At 43.9% G+C, this 16816-nt stretch overlaps 1 protein-coding gene across 8 annotated transcripts in view; it reads right to left on the bottom strand.

The window, feature by feature from the left end:
• GAB1 (GRB2 associated binding protein 1) overlaps window positions 1-16816 on the bottom strand; it is a 151007-nt gene that overhangs the window by 123427 nt on the left and 10764 nt on the right. For 4 of the 8 annotated variants that reach the window (XM_048847015.2, XM_075127707.1, XM_075127709.1 and 1 more), the window contains exon 2: window positions 9173-9891. The exons of the other annotated variants lie outside the window; for them this stretch is intronic. In XM_048847015.2, coding sequence (XP_048702972.1) covers window positions 9173-9427 — 255 coding nt within the window. In that variant the 5' untranslated portion in view covers window positions 9428-9891. The remainder of the gene's footprint in view (window positions 1-9172; window positions 9892-16816) is intronic. 8 annotated transcript variants of the gene reach the window in all.

The following is a 16816-nucleotide window of genomic DNA, read 5'->3' as shown; positions in this document are numbered from 1 at the left end:
TATGACCCTGGGTTCATGGGCCTCGTGACATGGAAGATAGTGGGATATTCAAAAGACAGAGAATTGGGACAACAGAGAGGACGTTAGAGGAAAGACCAAGATAAATTTAATTTGATGGTAAAACATTCACAAGGACACATCAGAGGTCAGCTCAGATTTGGGATTAGATGGCAGGTCAGGAGTGGTGAGGTAGATGTGTGTGCCACCAGAACAGAGATTGTATCTGAAACCATGTGAGCAGCTAAAATAACCCAGACATGGAAGGGGGTGGGGAGGGACAGACGAGAGAGATTCTCCCCCTCCCCCCCCATGGACAGTGAGAGGAGGAGGAGGAAGTTAATCCACTGGAACAGACACTAAAGGAGGGACCAGAGAAGTAGGGGGAGAGGACAGATGCCACAGTTGCCTACGGAGGACAAAATGGAACGAAGAAATGTGATAAACCAATTCCAAAGAAGCAAGTATGTCAAGGAAAGAAAAGATGAAGTACTGACCCAGAGATTTAGCCAGGAAGAGGTCACTGAAGACCTTGGTGAGAGCAATTACAATAAAGAAAAGACAGCAGAAAGCTGAGATACTGAATCTAAGAGCCATGAAATGTAAATAAAGGGGTGGCTAGTGGAAGGGAGCTTTTAGGAAAGAACTCTCAACACTGGAACCCCCATTCTCTCATCCCTCTTGTTCTGAGCAACTCACACATTTGTTGACTTTTTGGGCACACAGCAATGTCTATTTATTTACTCAGTTTCACCTGAAGGATATGGGGAGAGGTTTGAGGTTTTTCTTTGAAGGAGGGCAGAGCCAGATTCTTTTGTTGGCATGCTACTAATGTCTAAATTGTTGTCTAATTGTTTTAATTATTGTACACACATGCCAAGAGATTATTTTGGTGAGCACAAGTTGTAAAATATACATGCTGCCCCTTTTCCATTTTAGAACTGAAGGTTTTAGAATGCTTACATATTTGGAATCTGAGGGAGTTTTATCTAATTTGAGTTTTAACAAAGCATTAAAGGTGTTATTTGTAAAATGGGTGTAGGAAGTTCAGTGTCTAGCTGCCATTTGTGCCTTTGAAAATCTGTGGTTTTAACACAGAGAAACTAGATAAAATGCCCGACTGAAAGCAAATTGGTTATTTAATAGTCAAAAAGATAAACAAACATCCAATCCTTAAAGTTGTCACAGAACCAATTTTATCAATTACAATGTCATAGGCAATGGCTCCCAGCTGACTGACAATGATATAACAGATGTAGCTAGCTCAAAGACCTCACTTGCCTTTCTTTTTATACGATTATTACAGTTGTAGGAGAGCACGTTTTTTAATTTCTACAAAATTTGCTTATTGTGTTTACTATTAAATAAAATAACCCATGATGAAAACCTGAAGTATGCCATATAAATGTTAAAAATTGGTTGATTAGTCCATAATCAGTAAAATGTGTCCCTGAGCAAGACTAGGAACTGCAATTTACCCTTCTTGAGCACTCATAGGCCATAATCCTGCAATCAGATCTGTATGTACTCCCCTTTATCTGGACACAACTGCAGGATTAGAGCCTTTGTCAGACTGTAGTCATCAGTTACTGAGCCTCACAATATTAAGTGTCCCAGGAGAGGTGGCTATCTGTAGGTAAAAATTATAAGTGGTACACTGTGTAGGCCTTCTTAATAAAGTATGCAGTCCACAGACTATAAGCAAAGCAAAAACTAATCTCAGTTGTCACAGAATTATAGATGTTCCCTATTAACACAGTTGAAGCTAAACACACATATACCCTATATAAATAATTCTGTTTTATTTTATTAACTATTTTTATTTACATTACAGGATTATTTTAACACCAAGAGTCTTGCATTTCTTTACAGAACTTTGGTGCTGCTGGATACAAGATAGAGGTCTCTAATAGTATGATCTCAAAATAGGTTGGGGGGTTTTGGTAGACTGAATACGGTTCTCTGCTTTGTAAAATGGGAGAAAAAATTCTGGAAAAGTTAGATTATTTTCTCCTTGTTTTGGTAAGGCAGACCCTCCTTTTTCTGCAGAGCTGGTCAATAAAATATTGTCAGTGATCCTCCAATAAAAAATGCCTTTTCCACAAAAGCCAAACTTTCCATGGGACAAATCAAAATGATGGCTCTCTGGCTGGTGCACAGAAGGCTCCTGTCAATTTCACTTTCTGCCAGTGAAACTGACAAAAGCTTTCCCAGGGGGCTGCTGGGTGCCCTGCCTCTCAGCCTCCTGGCCAGCTCCAAGGTCAGAGAGACATAAAGCCATAACACTCTGCCTCAGCAGTGCTCCAGGAAATGTTTCTCAACTTCACTTTCTGCTAGTGAAATTGACAAGAGCCTTTCAGGAGGACAGTCAGGAAGCCAAACAAATTCTATTTTGGTTCTCCTAAAATGGAGTTCTTATTTAAATCCCTTCCTACGTGCGGGGTAGTGGGGGGTGGGATTTCCATTTCCTAGCCTGTTCTATTTTAAATGACAGCCTGTAAAGCACACTGTTTATCTTTAAAGTTTTATAGATGGAGAATTAGAGGTGAAGGACATGTCTTCTACTGATTCCTGCCTCTATCTCTATGTTCAACTTACTCTCTTTTACCTAAAAAGAAAAGGAGTACTTGTGGCACCTTAGAGACTAACCAATTTATTTGAGCATGAGCTTTCGTGAGCTACAGCTCACACGAAAGCTCATGCTCAAATAAATTGGTTAGTCTCTAAGGTGCCACAAGTACTCCTTTTCTTTTTGCGAATACAGACTAACACGGCTGTTCCTCTGAAACCTATCTTTTACCTCTACATCCAGTAGTTTTAAGATCCATTTAGAAAATAAATTAATCAGTGTAGGGTGTTTCATTTTTTCAAGGATATCCAGGAGTCACATACTAAGTCAGCAACTTCTGTTTTAAATAGCTTTATTCTCTAATTAGTTGACTGCTTCCCCCAAAAGATGTGAACGGGTGCCTTTTATTGTTTGAGCCAATTCAGAGGCTGATACCGTTCTTCCTTCCCACAGCACTGGTTTATTCTGAAATCTGCTTACCTTCTCAGTTAGTTGCAAAGACACTGCAGTCACATTTAATATAATATACTGCATTAAATAATGTAATATATTGCAAAATTATGGTTGCTGGATCTTGTATTTTGCACACTACATGACTCTACCGTCGACAGTCTTCCTGAGCTGTACCCACTTGCCACAAGTTTTGTATAAAGTTTAGCAAGACTGTTTTTCTTAATGCTCAAAGTATTTACAACAGATTTATAAAGCCACGCCTGTGGTTTTATTGGCCAGGAAGCCAAAATTTAGTGCATGAAACAGGAGTCTTAAAAGGAAGTGCTAGGGAGCTCACGGAGACACTGTTTAGCTGAAGTGCTATATCATAGACCCTCCACTTTAATACCGTTTATACTTTAAAAACCAACCCTTCCAAAAGTACAAGACTGTCATTCATTCTTAATAGATCACATATGATGTAATTACTGAAATTCAATGCAAGTTTGCTATAATTTAATAACTTCAATTTAAAATGGAAAATTAAGTTTACATGCTAATGTGATATTGATTGACTAGAACTAATTAACTATTACCATGAAACACTATGGCATTATCTTAAGATAGCATGAAAAAAAATTGACTAAACAAAACCTAATGAAATCGGACTTCCAATGCTATCTTTATTGTAGTTAGGGGGCCTCAGTACTAGAAACTGAACTTGAAAGAGCCCTAAAAGGCACATTATGGTAATAATAATAATAATAATAATAATATGGTAATACTATAATAATTACAGGACTCAACGTACACATTTTTGCTTGAGATTCAGGAAAAATCTCAACATGCAATTTTAAAAAGACACTTAAGAAACGTATAGATTCTTTAAGTGGGTACTTATCTTAATCTACACTCCCTTTATATCATAACTAAAAGGATAAAATCTGTATGGGTAAAGCCATTTTCACATAGTTTGCTTCAGGACTTAGTTCCCACTTATTGTTCTGTTCTCAAAAACCAAATCACTATAATTTAAAATTAGTTAATATTCGCAGACAGCAATGCCTTGTGTCGCACCTCACCATGGTTAACCATGTTGTGGGTTTAGATTTTTGAGCATTCTCCCAATGTTACACCTTAGAGACTAACAAATTTATTTGAGCATAAGCTTTCGTGAGCTACAGCTCACTTCATCGGATGCTGTAGCTCACGAAAGCTTATGCTCAAATAAATTTGTTAGTCTCTAAGATGCCACAAGTACTCCTTTTCTTTTTGCGAATACAGACTAACACGACTGCTACTCTGAAACCTCCCGATGTTGTTCATTATCCAACTGGGTAACCCGAGTGAATGTTACATTCTCCTTGTGAAAACAAGAAATCCTGGTCCTCCCAAGCATATAAAGTAGGACCCTCTCTTCCAGAAAGGGAGTGGAGTGCTTAGACACAAGAGAGGGAACAAGAGACAGAAAAGGAGCTCTGGCCACTTAATGTGAAATTTCCAAAAAGGTTACGTGGGCTCAAATCTTCTGCCAGACTTCCCTCTTCTGAGGATCTCCCTCAATATCTCATGACATTTATCAGATGGAAAAGAAGGACATAGCAAAAGCTTTTTTACACCTGTGGAAGCATATTCATTAATGAGGAAATCAGCATGGGAGATGTGTTCATTTCTTGGCTGGTTACCCAATTGTCAAACCTAGCATAAGCCTTTTCTCTGCCTCTTCCTCCATTCTTCCCACAACTGATTTTAAGCCAATGATATACAGGAATTCCATTCTAATGTTTCAGTTTGAGTGGCACAGCCATAAAGGAGCTAAAATCTCCCCTCAAGGTCTAAACTAAACAGCTTTCCCAAGTGATGAATGTGAGAGCAAACAATGCATCAAGAGACACTAACTTTTGAGAAGTTCAGAACAGAGATCATTCTCTTTAATAGCAACCAGCTGCATGAGAGCTTAGTATTAGGTTCTCTCCCCACCCCCCTCATCTGACACTCTCTGATGGGTCCTGAATGCATCTGCAATGCTCCCCCCTCCCCCAACTTCATCTCAATGGGTGAGGGGGGCTGTTGATCAAACAGACAGGGATAGACACACAATGCCCGGAAGAAAAGCAGGAGGTGAGAACACATGCTTGACAGATAGAAGCCAGACTCTCCTTCTCCTGAGGTCCTACACCTCCCATTTGTTGAAGAACAGGCCAGGCTGACTGGCTCTCATGCCCTCCCCCATTCTAGTTCAGCCCTGCTCAGGTTTTTCAAGGGTCTCTTGCCCAGGGCTTAATTTGTGGCAGGGCTTGCCAGTTCATAGGCCCAGCACTGCTGGGCTTGCTACATCAGTTATGAATGTAAAATAATTGCCTGAGCCCCAGCACCTCTTTCATTACAAATTAAGCACTGCTCTTGCTCCTTTAGCTGCCACATCCTATCTCCACTTAGCTGTAGTGTAGGAGCTGTATTTTTCAGAATGCTGCAAGTCTGATTGATGGTCTGTTTTGGGATCAGGAAGGAATTTTCCCCATTGGGCCAAATTGGCTAAGGCTTTCTTGCCTTCTTCAGAGTTTAACAGAGGCCCAGGTAGGTTGAAAATGATCACTTGAAAGTTTAATATAAGAAAAGGTAAGACTGTTCAGCTTGTTTTAACTTGTGGCTGATGTCCAGTGCAGATAACAGACAAAACAGCCAGCTCTCAGAGGTAAATGAGCCCTAAGATTTCACTGGTGGACCTTGTACCTATAGGATTCATAGATTCCAAGGCTGGAAGGGAGCACTGTGATCATCTAATCTAGGGGTTGGCAACCTACTGCATGCGTGCCAAATAGACGCGAGCCAATTTTTAATGGCACGCTGCTGTCTGCCAGCCCGGCCCGCTCTTTTCCGCCCCCGGCCCACTGCTCTCTCTTTGCAAGGCAGGCAAGCTTCTCGCTCTCCCTGCCTCGTCCCCCACCGTGCTGGGTTCCTGCCCCTCCTTCTCTCCCTCCCTGGGGCCGATCAGCTGACGGCCCTTGGTATGGAGGAGGAGAGGTAAAAGCGGGGAGAGGTAAAAGCAGAGCCGCAGAACGCTCTCTGCTCCGGGGACCTTGGGGAAGGGGGTGGAATCAGGGCATATCCCCTCCAGCCCCTTGCCGTGAGCTGCTCAGGGCAGGGGCCTGGGAGCAGCCCACACTCCCAGCCATCTGCCCTGACCCCTGCACCCTCCTCAAATACCCCCAGCCCTCTGCCCTAACCCCTGAACCCTCCTCACACACACCCCAGCCCCGTGCCTTGACCCCGGCACCCCCCCACAACCCCAGCCCTGATTCCGGCACCCCCCACACATACCCAGCCCCCCCAGACCCGTGCCCTGACTCTTGCACCCTACTCACACCCCCCCAGCCCCCTGCCGACTCCTGCACCCCCCACACATACTCAGCCCCCCCACCTCATGCCCTGACTCTTGCACCCCCCAAATCCCCACCCCCACCCTGAGCACCAAACGGGAGCTCCTGCGTACACACACACACCCATTCCCACCTGCACCCCTTACACCAAATAGGAGCTGCCCAGGTAAGCACTCCACACCCAAACCTCTAGCCCCCTCCCTCATTCTAGCTCCTGGCCAGACCCTGCACCCCATCTCCCAACCTGCTCCTTCACCCCCAGCCCTGTTCTTAGCACACTCCCACCCTCATCTCAGTGCAGAGAGAGGAAGAGAATGGCTAGAACCAGGGAGAAGGTAGGTACCTACTCTATGTGAACAGGGCCAGGACTCCAGACCGGCAGCGGGCTGAATGAGGCCGGCAACTGGGACCCTGGCTGGCAGGAGCTGGCAGACGGAACCCCAGACCGGCAGCAGGCTGAGCCGCTCAGCCCACTGCCAGTCTGGGGTCCCAGCCACCGGCCCCACTCAGCCCACTGCCGGTCTGCAGTTCTGGCTGCCTGCCCCTTGCCAGCCAGGGTCCCGGCCGCAGGGCCCGCTCAGCGCGCTGCTGGCCTAGGTGAACCGAACCCCAGGCCAGCAACGGGCTGAGCGGGCTGGCGGTGTAAGATCAGCATTTTAGTTTAATTTTAAATGAAGCTTCTTAAACATTTTGAAAACCTTGTTTACATACGACAATAGTTTAGTTATATAATGTGTAGACTTATAGAGAGAGGCCTTCTAAAAAACATTACAATGTATTATTGGCACGCGAAACCTTAAATTAAAGTGAATAAATGAAGACTCAGCACACCACTTCTAAAAGGTTGCCAACCCCTGATCTAATCTGACCTCCTGTATAACATAGGCCATAGAACTTCCCCAAAATAACTCCTAGAACAGATCTGTTAGAAAAAAACAAAGTCTTGATTTAAAAATCAAATCTAAAAATTTGAATTGAATTTAAAATGAAAAAATACACTTCAATATTGGTAAATTTTTCTTATGGTTATTTACTCTTACCATTAAAAATGTACCATTACAAATGTACAGCTTCAACTTCTAGCCAGTGGATCATGTTATGCCTTTCTCTGCTAGATTGAAGAACCTATTATCAAATATTTGTTCCCCAAGGCGGTATTTGGCTGTTCTCTGACCCACTCCAATTTAACAACATCCTTCTTTAATTGTGGGCACCAGAACTGGATGCAGGATTCCAGCAGCAGTCACACCAGTGCCAAATACAGAGGTTCACAGCTTTAACTCAGTAATGAAATGGACAAAAATCTTGTCAATTTCACAGTGCTGGTCTTTCCAAAGTTCAGCAGCAGTCACTGAAGCAAACTTAAGAGAGATTCACAGGTATGCCCCCCAGCAACCTCCCCCCCCCCCCCCCACACACACACAAAAAGGCTAGTTGAGAAGTATAACAGAGACTCTCACACACCCCATGTGTAATGTAACAGACTAATCTGCTCAAGAGTTAGGAAGCTCTGGAATGGAAAATGGTTGGATGGAAAGAGAAAGTTTATCTTTCTTTCCACCCCTCTCCCCTAGCTGCTGGAATATGCTTCAACTTTGTGAGACACCTGCTAGATAGAGATGGATACAAAAGATACAGCCCATGAGCACAGTCCAGGAACAGCATTGTAGTAGGAATCACATCACCATCCATCTTCCAAGCAGATGCTGAAAGCCTTCCCCCTTCCCCCACCACAAAGTCTTTTCTCTGTCTCTGTCCAGCAGGCATCTGGTAAATTTTTCAAGTCCTGGTTAAACACAGTATTACTGATTTTTTTCTATTGTTATTATTTTAGGAAAATGCAAGAATGTAAAATTCTGAAATTCAACAACAGGCAAAACAGAGGCCTTGTGTGTCAAGGCCAGATATGACTGTACTTTAACATTATTATTAGCACATAAGACTATTCAACATTATATAATCTCTTATTTACACAAACATTAAGGAGAGGCTCACCTCACTTGTAGGAAAGAGAGAGACAAGGCAAGTGAGGTAATATCTTTTACTAGACCAACTTCTGTTGGTGAGAGAGACACTTACACAAAAGAGTGCTCTTCAAGTGACCTGAAGTAGAGCTCCGTGTAAACTCGAAAACTTGTCTCATCAACAAAAGTTGGTCCAATAAAAGATATTACCTCACCCACCTTGTCTCTCTAAATTCATGGGTCCAACATGGCTACAACAACACTACACACCACAATTGTTACAGAGAGGCATTTGCTGATTCAAGCACAATTCTTGTAACTCTTAGGGCTTGGCTACACTTGCGAGTTAGAGCACATTAAAGGAGCCCCGGGCACACTAGCTCACTACCCGGCCACACTGGCAAGACACATAGCGCGCTGACTCCATGGCTAGAGTGCTCCTGGTACTCCACCTCGGCGAGTGGAATAACGTTTTGTGCGCCCCCGCTGGAGCGCCGGGGCACCAGTGTGTTAGTGCACTCTGACTGGCCTCCAGAAGTGTCCCACAATGCCTGTTCTAGCCACTCTGGTCAACACTTTGAACTCTACTGCCCTGCCCTTAGGTGACCAACCATCAGACCCCCGCCCTTTAAATTCTCTGGGAATTTTGAAAATCCCCTTCCTGTTTGCTCAGCCAGGCGTGGAGTGCTCTCAGCGAATCTTTCCAGGTGACCATGCCTCCACGCATCAGACGATCCCCAGAGCAATGGCGAGGTGCTGGACCTCATCAGTGTTTGGGGGGAGGAAGCTGTACAGTCCCAGCTGCGCTCCAGCCATAGGAATTACGATACCTTCGGGCAGATATCAAGGGACATGACGGAAAGGGGCCATGACCGGGATGCACAGCCGCTCCGGTGCTGTCCCTGCAACCAGCCGTTTCTACAAAGAGTGGGACACGATACTTGGGGGCGACCCCACCTCCACTCCGAGTACCACCATGGACACTTCAGAGCCCAGTTCAACAAGGCAGGAGGAGGAACAGCAACAGCAAAGTGGGAGTGAGGGTGCTGAGGCGGAGGAAGACATCCCGGCATCCGTAGATGCATGCAGCCAGGAGCTGTTCTCAAGCCAGGAGGAAGGTAGCCAGTCGCGGCGGTCGGTTCTTGGGGAAGGACAAACACCAGAGGAGCTTCCTGGTAAGTGGCTTTTATTTTGGGAAGGAAGTTATTCGGTGCGGGCTCTTGAGGCTAGGAGGGTTAGGGCTGCATGCATGCCTAGATGCAGAATAGGGTGTTGATGTGCTCTCTCTCATCGTGGTAATCGGCCTCAGTGATCTCTTCAAAGGTCTCATCCAGAACTTGGGCAATGCGCTCACGCAGGTTTCTCGGGAGAGCCACTGTGGTCCTTGTCCCATTAAGGTTAACTTGTCCATGCCACTGTGCCGTGAGGGGACCATTGCTGCACACAGGCAAGCTGCATATGGGCCAGGGCGGAAGCCGCACTGTAGTAGAAGACCCTCCCTTGCTTCCCAGGTCACCCTCAGCAGCCAGATATCTTCCAGGATGAACTCCTGTGGAAAATGTAGGGACAGTGTTCAGTATAGGGGCCCGCTGCACCTGTTAGCTCTCCCCAAGGCACAGAAACCCAGAGGACAGTACAGCCATGAAACCATCAATCACGCTTGACCCTGTGCTTACTCACCATTTTGGTGCTCCCGTGGGTTATGTGCGCTTTGGGACGGGCAAATTATGCTATTGTGTAGACTGTGCTCGCCCTTAAGTACGGGGGAATCATTGCTCTGTCTGGTGTGAACAATGCTGCCTCTGTTAAGTGTTGTATTTTGCTTTTACAGCTGCAACTTTGAGATCTCAACCGTCCATGTTATCACAGGCCGAAAGACTCCAAAGAATCAGAAAGAGGCCACGTAGAAGCAAGGAAGACATGTTGCATGAAGTAATGCAGCATTCAAGTAATGAAAATCAAAAAGTACAGGAGTGGCGGGACAGTAAAAGGAGGATCTGCCACAGGATAAGGAGCGCCGACACAAAAGCGTGGTGCTCCGGCAGCAAAGCACAGATCGGCTGATAAGCATAATGGAGCGCCAAGCAGACTCTATCCAGGCGCTTATAGCCATGCAGGCAGATCACTACCGTGCCCACCTCTCCCCCCCCCTCCCCCCACAGCCCTTGTCCCAAAACTCTTTCCCTTATGCCCCCATGTCACCTCCAACCCACTTTCCCCAACATCTGGGTTCTTACCGCCACCCGCAGCTTCACCACCCAGCCCTGAAAACTACGACCCTTACCCACTGCACTCACCCCCATCACCATGCAGTATAGCCATCCTGAAGTGCAGCACTCATTGCACTGCACTCCAGACAGGAAGGCTGAGTATGAGAACAGGACATACGCAAATCTGTGATTGTACCATTCCCCATCTCACCCCCTTGCCCTTTCCCTTTCCCAAGAGGTTGTGTTTCTTTTCAATAAATGGATTTTTTGGCTTTGAAAACATTCTTTGTTATTGCATAAAGTAAAAGATACCTTCGTCCAGGAAAGAAACAGGCACTGCAAGTCAGCGTAGCAAACAGAGATTCCTACTAACATTGGAACCACTGCACTTCACTCCCGTGCAGAGCACCAGACATTACTGGTGGCTTTCAGCCTCAAATTGCTCCCTCAAGGCATCCCTAATCCTTGCAGCCCCAAGCTGGGCCCCTCTAATCGCCCTGCTCTCTGGCTGTTCAAATTCAGCCTCCAGGTGTCGAACCACCAAGTTCCATGCCTGAGTGAATCTTTCACCCTTCCCTTCACAAATGTTATGGAGAGTATAGCACGCGGATATAACCGCCAGGATGCGGTTATCGGCCAGGTCCAGCTTCCCATACAGAGAGCGCCAGCGGCCCTTTAAACGGCCAAAAGCACACACCACAGTCATTCTGCACCGACTCAGCCTGTTGTTGAACCGCTTCCTTCTGCTGTCAAGGCTCCCTTTGTAGGGTTTCATGAGCCACAGCATTAAAAGGTAAGTGGGGTCCCCAAGGATCACAATGGGCATTTTGACTTTCCCTACAGCGATCTTCTGGTCTGGAAAAAGAGTCCCGGCTTGCAGCTTCCTGAACAGATCAGTGTTCCGAAAGATGCATGCGTCATGCACAATTCTGGGCCAGCCTGCATTAATGTCAACGAAACACCCATGGTGATCCACAAGCGTCGGGAGAACCATAGAGAAATACCCCTTCCGATTAACATACTCGGAGGCTAGGTGGGCTGGTGCCAGAATTGGAATATGCGTCCCATCTATCACCCCTCTGCACTTAGGGAAACCCATTTGTGTAAAGCCATCCACAATGTCATGCACGTTACCCAGAGTCCCGGTTCTTCAGAGCAGGATATGATTAATGGCCCTGCAAACTTGCATCAACACGATTCCAGCAGTCAACTTTCCGACTCCAAACTGGTTAGTGACCAATTGGTAGCTGTCTGGAGTTGCTAGCTTCCAGATTGCAATAGCCACCTGCTTCTCCACCGTCAGGGCAGCTCTCAATCTTGTGTCCTTGCGCTGCAGGGTGGGGGCGAGCTCCTCACATAGCCACTTTCATGGGACTCTCTCATCCGAAAGTTCTGCAGCCACTGCTCGTCATCCCGGACTTGCATGACAATGTGATCCCACCACTCAGTGCTTGTTTCCCAAGCCCCAAAGCAGTGTTCTACGGTGGTGAGCATGGCCATGAATGCCACAAACAAACTCATGTCATATGTGTTACTCGAGTCGATATCATCGTCGGACTCCTCACTGTCACTTTGGATCATAAGGAATAACTTGACTGTAAAACATGACGTGCTGGTGAGACTCATCAGCATACTCCTCAGCAGTTCGGGCTCCATTCCCGCAGACCGAAAGGGAAAGGGAAGACAGAGCATGCAGTACAAAAAACATTGAAAGATGGTGCCAAATGTGGACGGAAGCACAGGGATTGCTGAGATGCAAACAGATGCATCACGGGGCGTTGGGACAGGACCCAGAATGCCCCGCACCCCCTGCCCTTTTCCCACAAGCCACAGTGCCAGAATGGGAAGAGGTGCTCTGTGGGATAGCTGCCCCAAATTCACCGCTCGCAATGCCCTGCAAGTGCCGCAAATGTGGCCATGCTAGTGCTCTTGCAGCTGCCAGTGTGGACAGACTGCAGCACTTTCCCTACTGCGCTCTACGAAGGCTGGTTTAACTCAAAGTGCTCTAAATCTGCCCTTAGGCATCACAGATCAGCCATTAGTGACTGCTGATAGTCATCTGATAACGAAGAACTGCCAAAATTATTTTTCCTAGCACTGCCAAGTTTGCTATTTAGTTTCATTTCTGTCTAAAGAGAAATGCATATTCACTGTATCATAACTAAGAACATGACATTACCATGACTTTGTACTTTAAGGACATTATTTCACTTTGCCAAATTTATCATAGTATGGTGAAAACAATCTGAACTAGAAATAATTGTTCAGAAACAGTCTACAACAATTTGTTAGTGTATGTAGGAGTCCTTAGACACAAATAAATGAGTTTATTGCTTTAAAAAAATTGTTTTTCAAATTAATAGCTTCATGGTACATTTTCCAAGTGCTCCACTTAACTTTGAAACCTAGGAACATTTCTCAGCTTAAAATGTTAATTCCCATTTTAGGAATGGATTGTTTTTTTGTGGAGAGAGATGCACACATCATATAGACACACACACACGCACGACATTAAGAGGTATCTTTAAATTTCCAGTTTGTCTTAATGCTAAAGTGTGGAACTTCACCTAAATACAGTGCACAACTAAAAGCAGAAAGTATTCCTTCAGCGGAAAACACAAATTAATGGAATTACACAACTAATATACTCAGAAATAACCAACATATACATTTCATCTAGTACACATCTGACAATATAGACTGTTACCATGTAGCTGTTTGGAGTTTAAAGTCAGGCTCACACAAACATCACTGGATCAGACCCATAGTCTACCTAATCCAATATCCTGACTCTAGCAGCAGCCAGCACTAGCTGCTTCAGAAGAAATGGGATAGGCAGATGTGGGACAATCCGCATCCCAAGTGAATCCTAAAAGAGAATGGCTTAAGCATGAGATTTTAAATCCCTAATATTTCTAAGTATTTATTATATCTCTGGATTTTTTTTATCTACATATGTGAACCCTCTCTTTAAATCCTGCTAGATTATTATTGTAATGACATCTTGTGGGAATGAGTTCCACAATCTAATTAATTATGTGGCGTCTGAAAAGGCAATTATTTTATCAGTTTTCAATTTCACTGACTGTCCCCTTTTCTTTTACTATAAGACAGGGAGAATAGAAGTTCCCAATCCACCTTCTCATTACCATTAATTATTTTACATATTTTTATCACGTCTCCTCTTATTTGTCTCCTTTCTAAAGTAAACAATCCCAATCTTTTCAATCACTCTTACTATGAGCGTTTTTCCATTACCTTGATCATTATCAACATTCTTCTCTGTACCCCCTCTAATTCTACAATATCCTTTTTGAGATGGGGTGGACAGAACTGAACACAGTATTTTGGAGGAAGGTGAACTACTGGTCTCTGTGTGTACAATATTTTCCATATTATTCTCAATCCCATTCCTTATGCCTCCTGGCAGTTTGTTTGCTTTTTTGACCACAGCTGTAAATCACCTCCTGAATGCTACTTAGGACTAAGCTGAGAATAGTCTTCTCTTATATGCTCTAGAACTAGCTGTTTCAAGATCATTTAGGCTATTTAGAAAATGCTGCTGTCCTACTTAAGAAAAATCTATGTGAAGACACAAATGTTGTAAAACCATAAAAGAATTATACATTAAATTTTAATGGCAACTTTTGTCCTGTGCAGTTAGTGGCTCAGTGAATTCTTTCAGCAGATACATAAAGGGCAAATGGTAATGTGAAGCTTACTGTTTTCAATTTAACACTTTTTATACTTAAAGCACACATTACAAATCTGAAAGTTAAAAATCTACATTAAGGTGTATCTGCTCATTGCTCATTTAATAACTAACCCAAATATAACATCAACACAGAGTCACAAGCTACAAAAAGTTTCTTTGTGGATGGAAGTTGGCTATTGTATTTGAATAACTTCCTGCATTCTTATCTCATTCCCCAAAACTATACACATCAATTCTTATATTCAGCAGTAAGAACCTACTGACAGCTACATGAGACTAATTTTTAAACAAAAGTCTTTTAGACACTACACAAGTACAGATGTCAGACCTTTAGAACAATGGAAAACTTAACATTGTTTTTCTATAGAAAAAAATTCAAATTTGTGGAGTTAGTTCTACCTCAGCTGGCCAGGCCAGTTTTAGGGTCCCACTATTTGGGGGTAAGTTAGTATTTTGGAACCTCTGAATGTCGCTATTTAAAAATAAACAAACTTCCAGGAGCTATTTAGAAGTCTCGAAAATCAAAGATTTTAAGAGTAAAAAAGGTAAATTTTGGCTACAATGTCAGTATTTTCCTGCTATTTATAATCTATATAAAAGATAAAACTCTCCAATCTGCTGTTGTTCCATTAGTCTGCTCTTGCCATGGCTTAGAAATCTTCTACCAGCACATGACCTGGTCCTGCAAACACTTACCTGTGCGCTTAACTTTATTACCATGAGTAATCTCTGAAATCAGTGGGCCCACCCATGGCAGTAAAGTCAAGTAGGCTCATAAGTGTAGAACACTGGATAACTTTGTACATATTTTGGCCTGACAATAATTTGGGGCACCTTGAAGATCGTTGGGGGGAATGTCACCTCCCCCCGGTAGCACCAAGTCTTTCTACTGGTGCAGAACACACTTTCTTACATCACTGAGATTCACTGCATTGATGAGGAGACAATTCCACCAGCATCCTGCCCCAAGAGTTATGTCTGGAGGTGCATGGGAAACCAGCTTTAGTTTGTGACAGTCTTCACTACTGTAAAGTTGGGTTGCTTGTTTGTTTGGGGGGTATTTTACATCAAGATAAACAACACATGATTCTTATCACACTATAAAATCCTAGTGAAGAGAAGGCACCTGCAGCTTTTACCATGAGGTAGCTAGGCAAGGTCAGAACTATACCTTCGCAGAGCCGATCTCACAGTAGGACTACAGTGCCTTATCTCTGTTATGTTTTTGCAGCACGATATCCAATGTGTTAATTAACTCACAGTTTAAAAATAAAGAACAAAAACAAACCACCACCATCTTTCTTTTTAAAGCAGAGAAGACTAAGCTTTAGGTTAAGTCTACACTGCAATTAAAAGTCTGCGGCTGGCCTGTGCCAGCTGACACGGACTCAGGTTAAGGGGCTGTTTAATTGCAGTGTAGATGTTCGGGCTTAGGCTGCAGCGTGGGCTCTAGAACCTCTGAGGTGGCAGGGTCCCAGAGCTTGGGCTCCAGCCTGAGCATCTACAGCGCAATTCAACAGCCCACTAGCCCGAGCCCCATGACCCTGAGGCAGCTGGCTCGGGACAGTCACGACACACCCATAGGCTCCACAAAAGGGCTATCAGAGGAGAGTGCAGAGCAGATATGGGCAATTAACACTCTCTCTGCACATTCTGTCAACAAGCCAGTCTTTTCAGGATAAGACTTCCAAAACCATTTTCACTTATGACCAAAGATGGGCACTGAACCCAGATTTCCAGAAGTGGAAGAACAGTACGATATCACATCACGCCATTTACCAGGACCACCACCACTCTCCTTATTTTGTCAACCATTCTTCTACTGCCTTTTATATAGCCACGTTATGATGTATAAGCATTTTTTTAAAAGCACAAGTCACACTGGCCATAAGTGGTAGATTTTAGAAGTGCATATGATTATTCCATTAGTTCATGTGTACTGACCACCAGGTTTTAATTGCTCCAATTTTACCCTGGCAAAATCTGAGATGGTAAAATGAAAGAAAAATCTGACAACTGTTGAGTTGTTGGTTTAGTAACTGTAGCTAAGGTATAAAGATGCAATTGGATCTATCCCTTTGCATACTAACATCCACAATAATTTAAAAGAACTCACTTAATAGGTTTTCAAAACCGGGGAATTAGAGGATTTAACCGTTAATTCAATCCCAATTCTGTTGAAAATGTACCCATTCATGTCTCACTGCTGGATCATGTTGAGAAAATGTTTTTAGTCATGGTACATAAAGTGAGATTATGCTAAAACTGAAAGTATTCAGGGGTGCTCCAAAAACCCTCAAAAGCTAACCAAAAAGAACACATCAGCGAGATGTGAGGGCAAAAATAGGTGTTAATATCAGAGCATATTCAAAATTAATCTGCTATTTCACTGAAAGCTAGTACAAAAGATTGTAACACTGGTATAGCATGCTGAGAAACACTGACCATGAATTAACTGCAGAGCTTGTATTAAGAAGTAAATAATCCAGAGAATTTGGGGGAAAATGAATTGCAATAATCCAGCCAAGAATCAATAAAAAAAGAATTAA

The sequence above is a fragment of the Caretta caretta genome, chromosome 4, assembly GCF_965140235.1.
Source record: "Caretta caretta isolate rCarCar2 chromosome 4, rCarCar1.hap1, whole genome shotgun sequence".
In the NCBI taxonomy this organism is placed as follows: domain Eukaryota; kingdom Metazoa; phylum Chordata; order Testudines; family Cheloniidae; genus Caretta; species Caretta caretta.
Note: the sequence above shows the minus strand (reverse complement) of the source record. Positions and strands in the feature narration are given on the sequence as shown.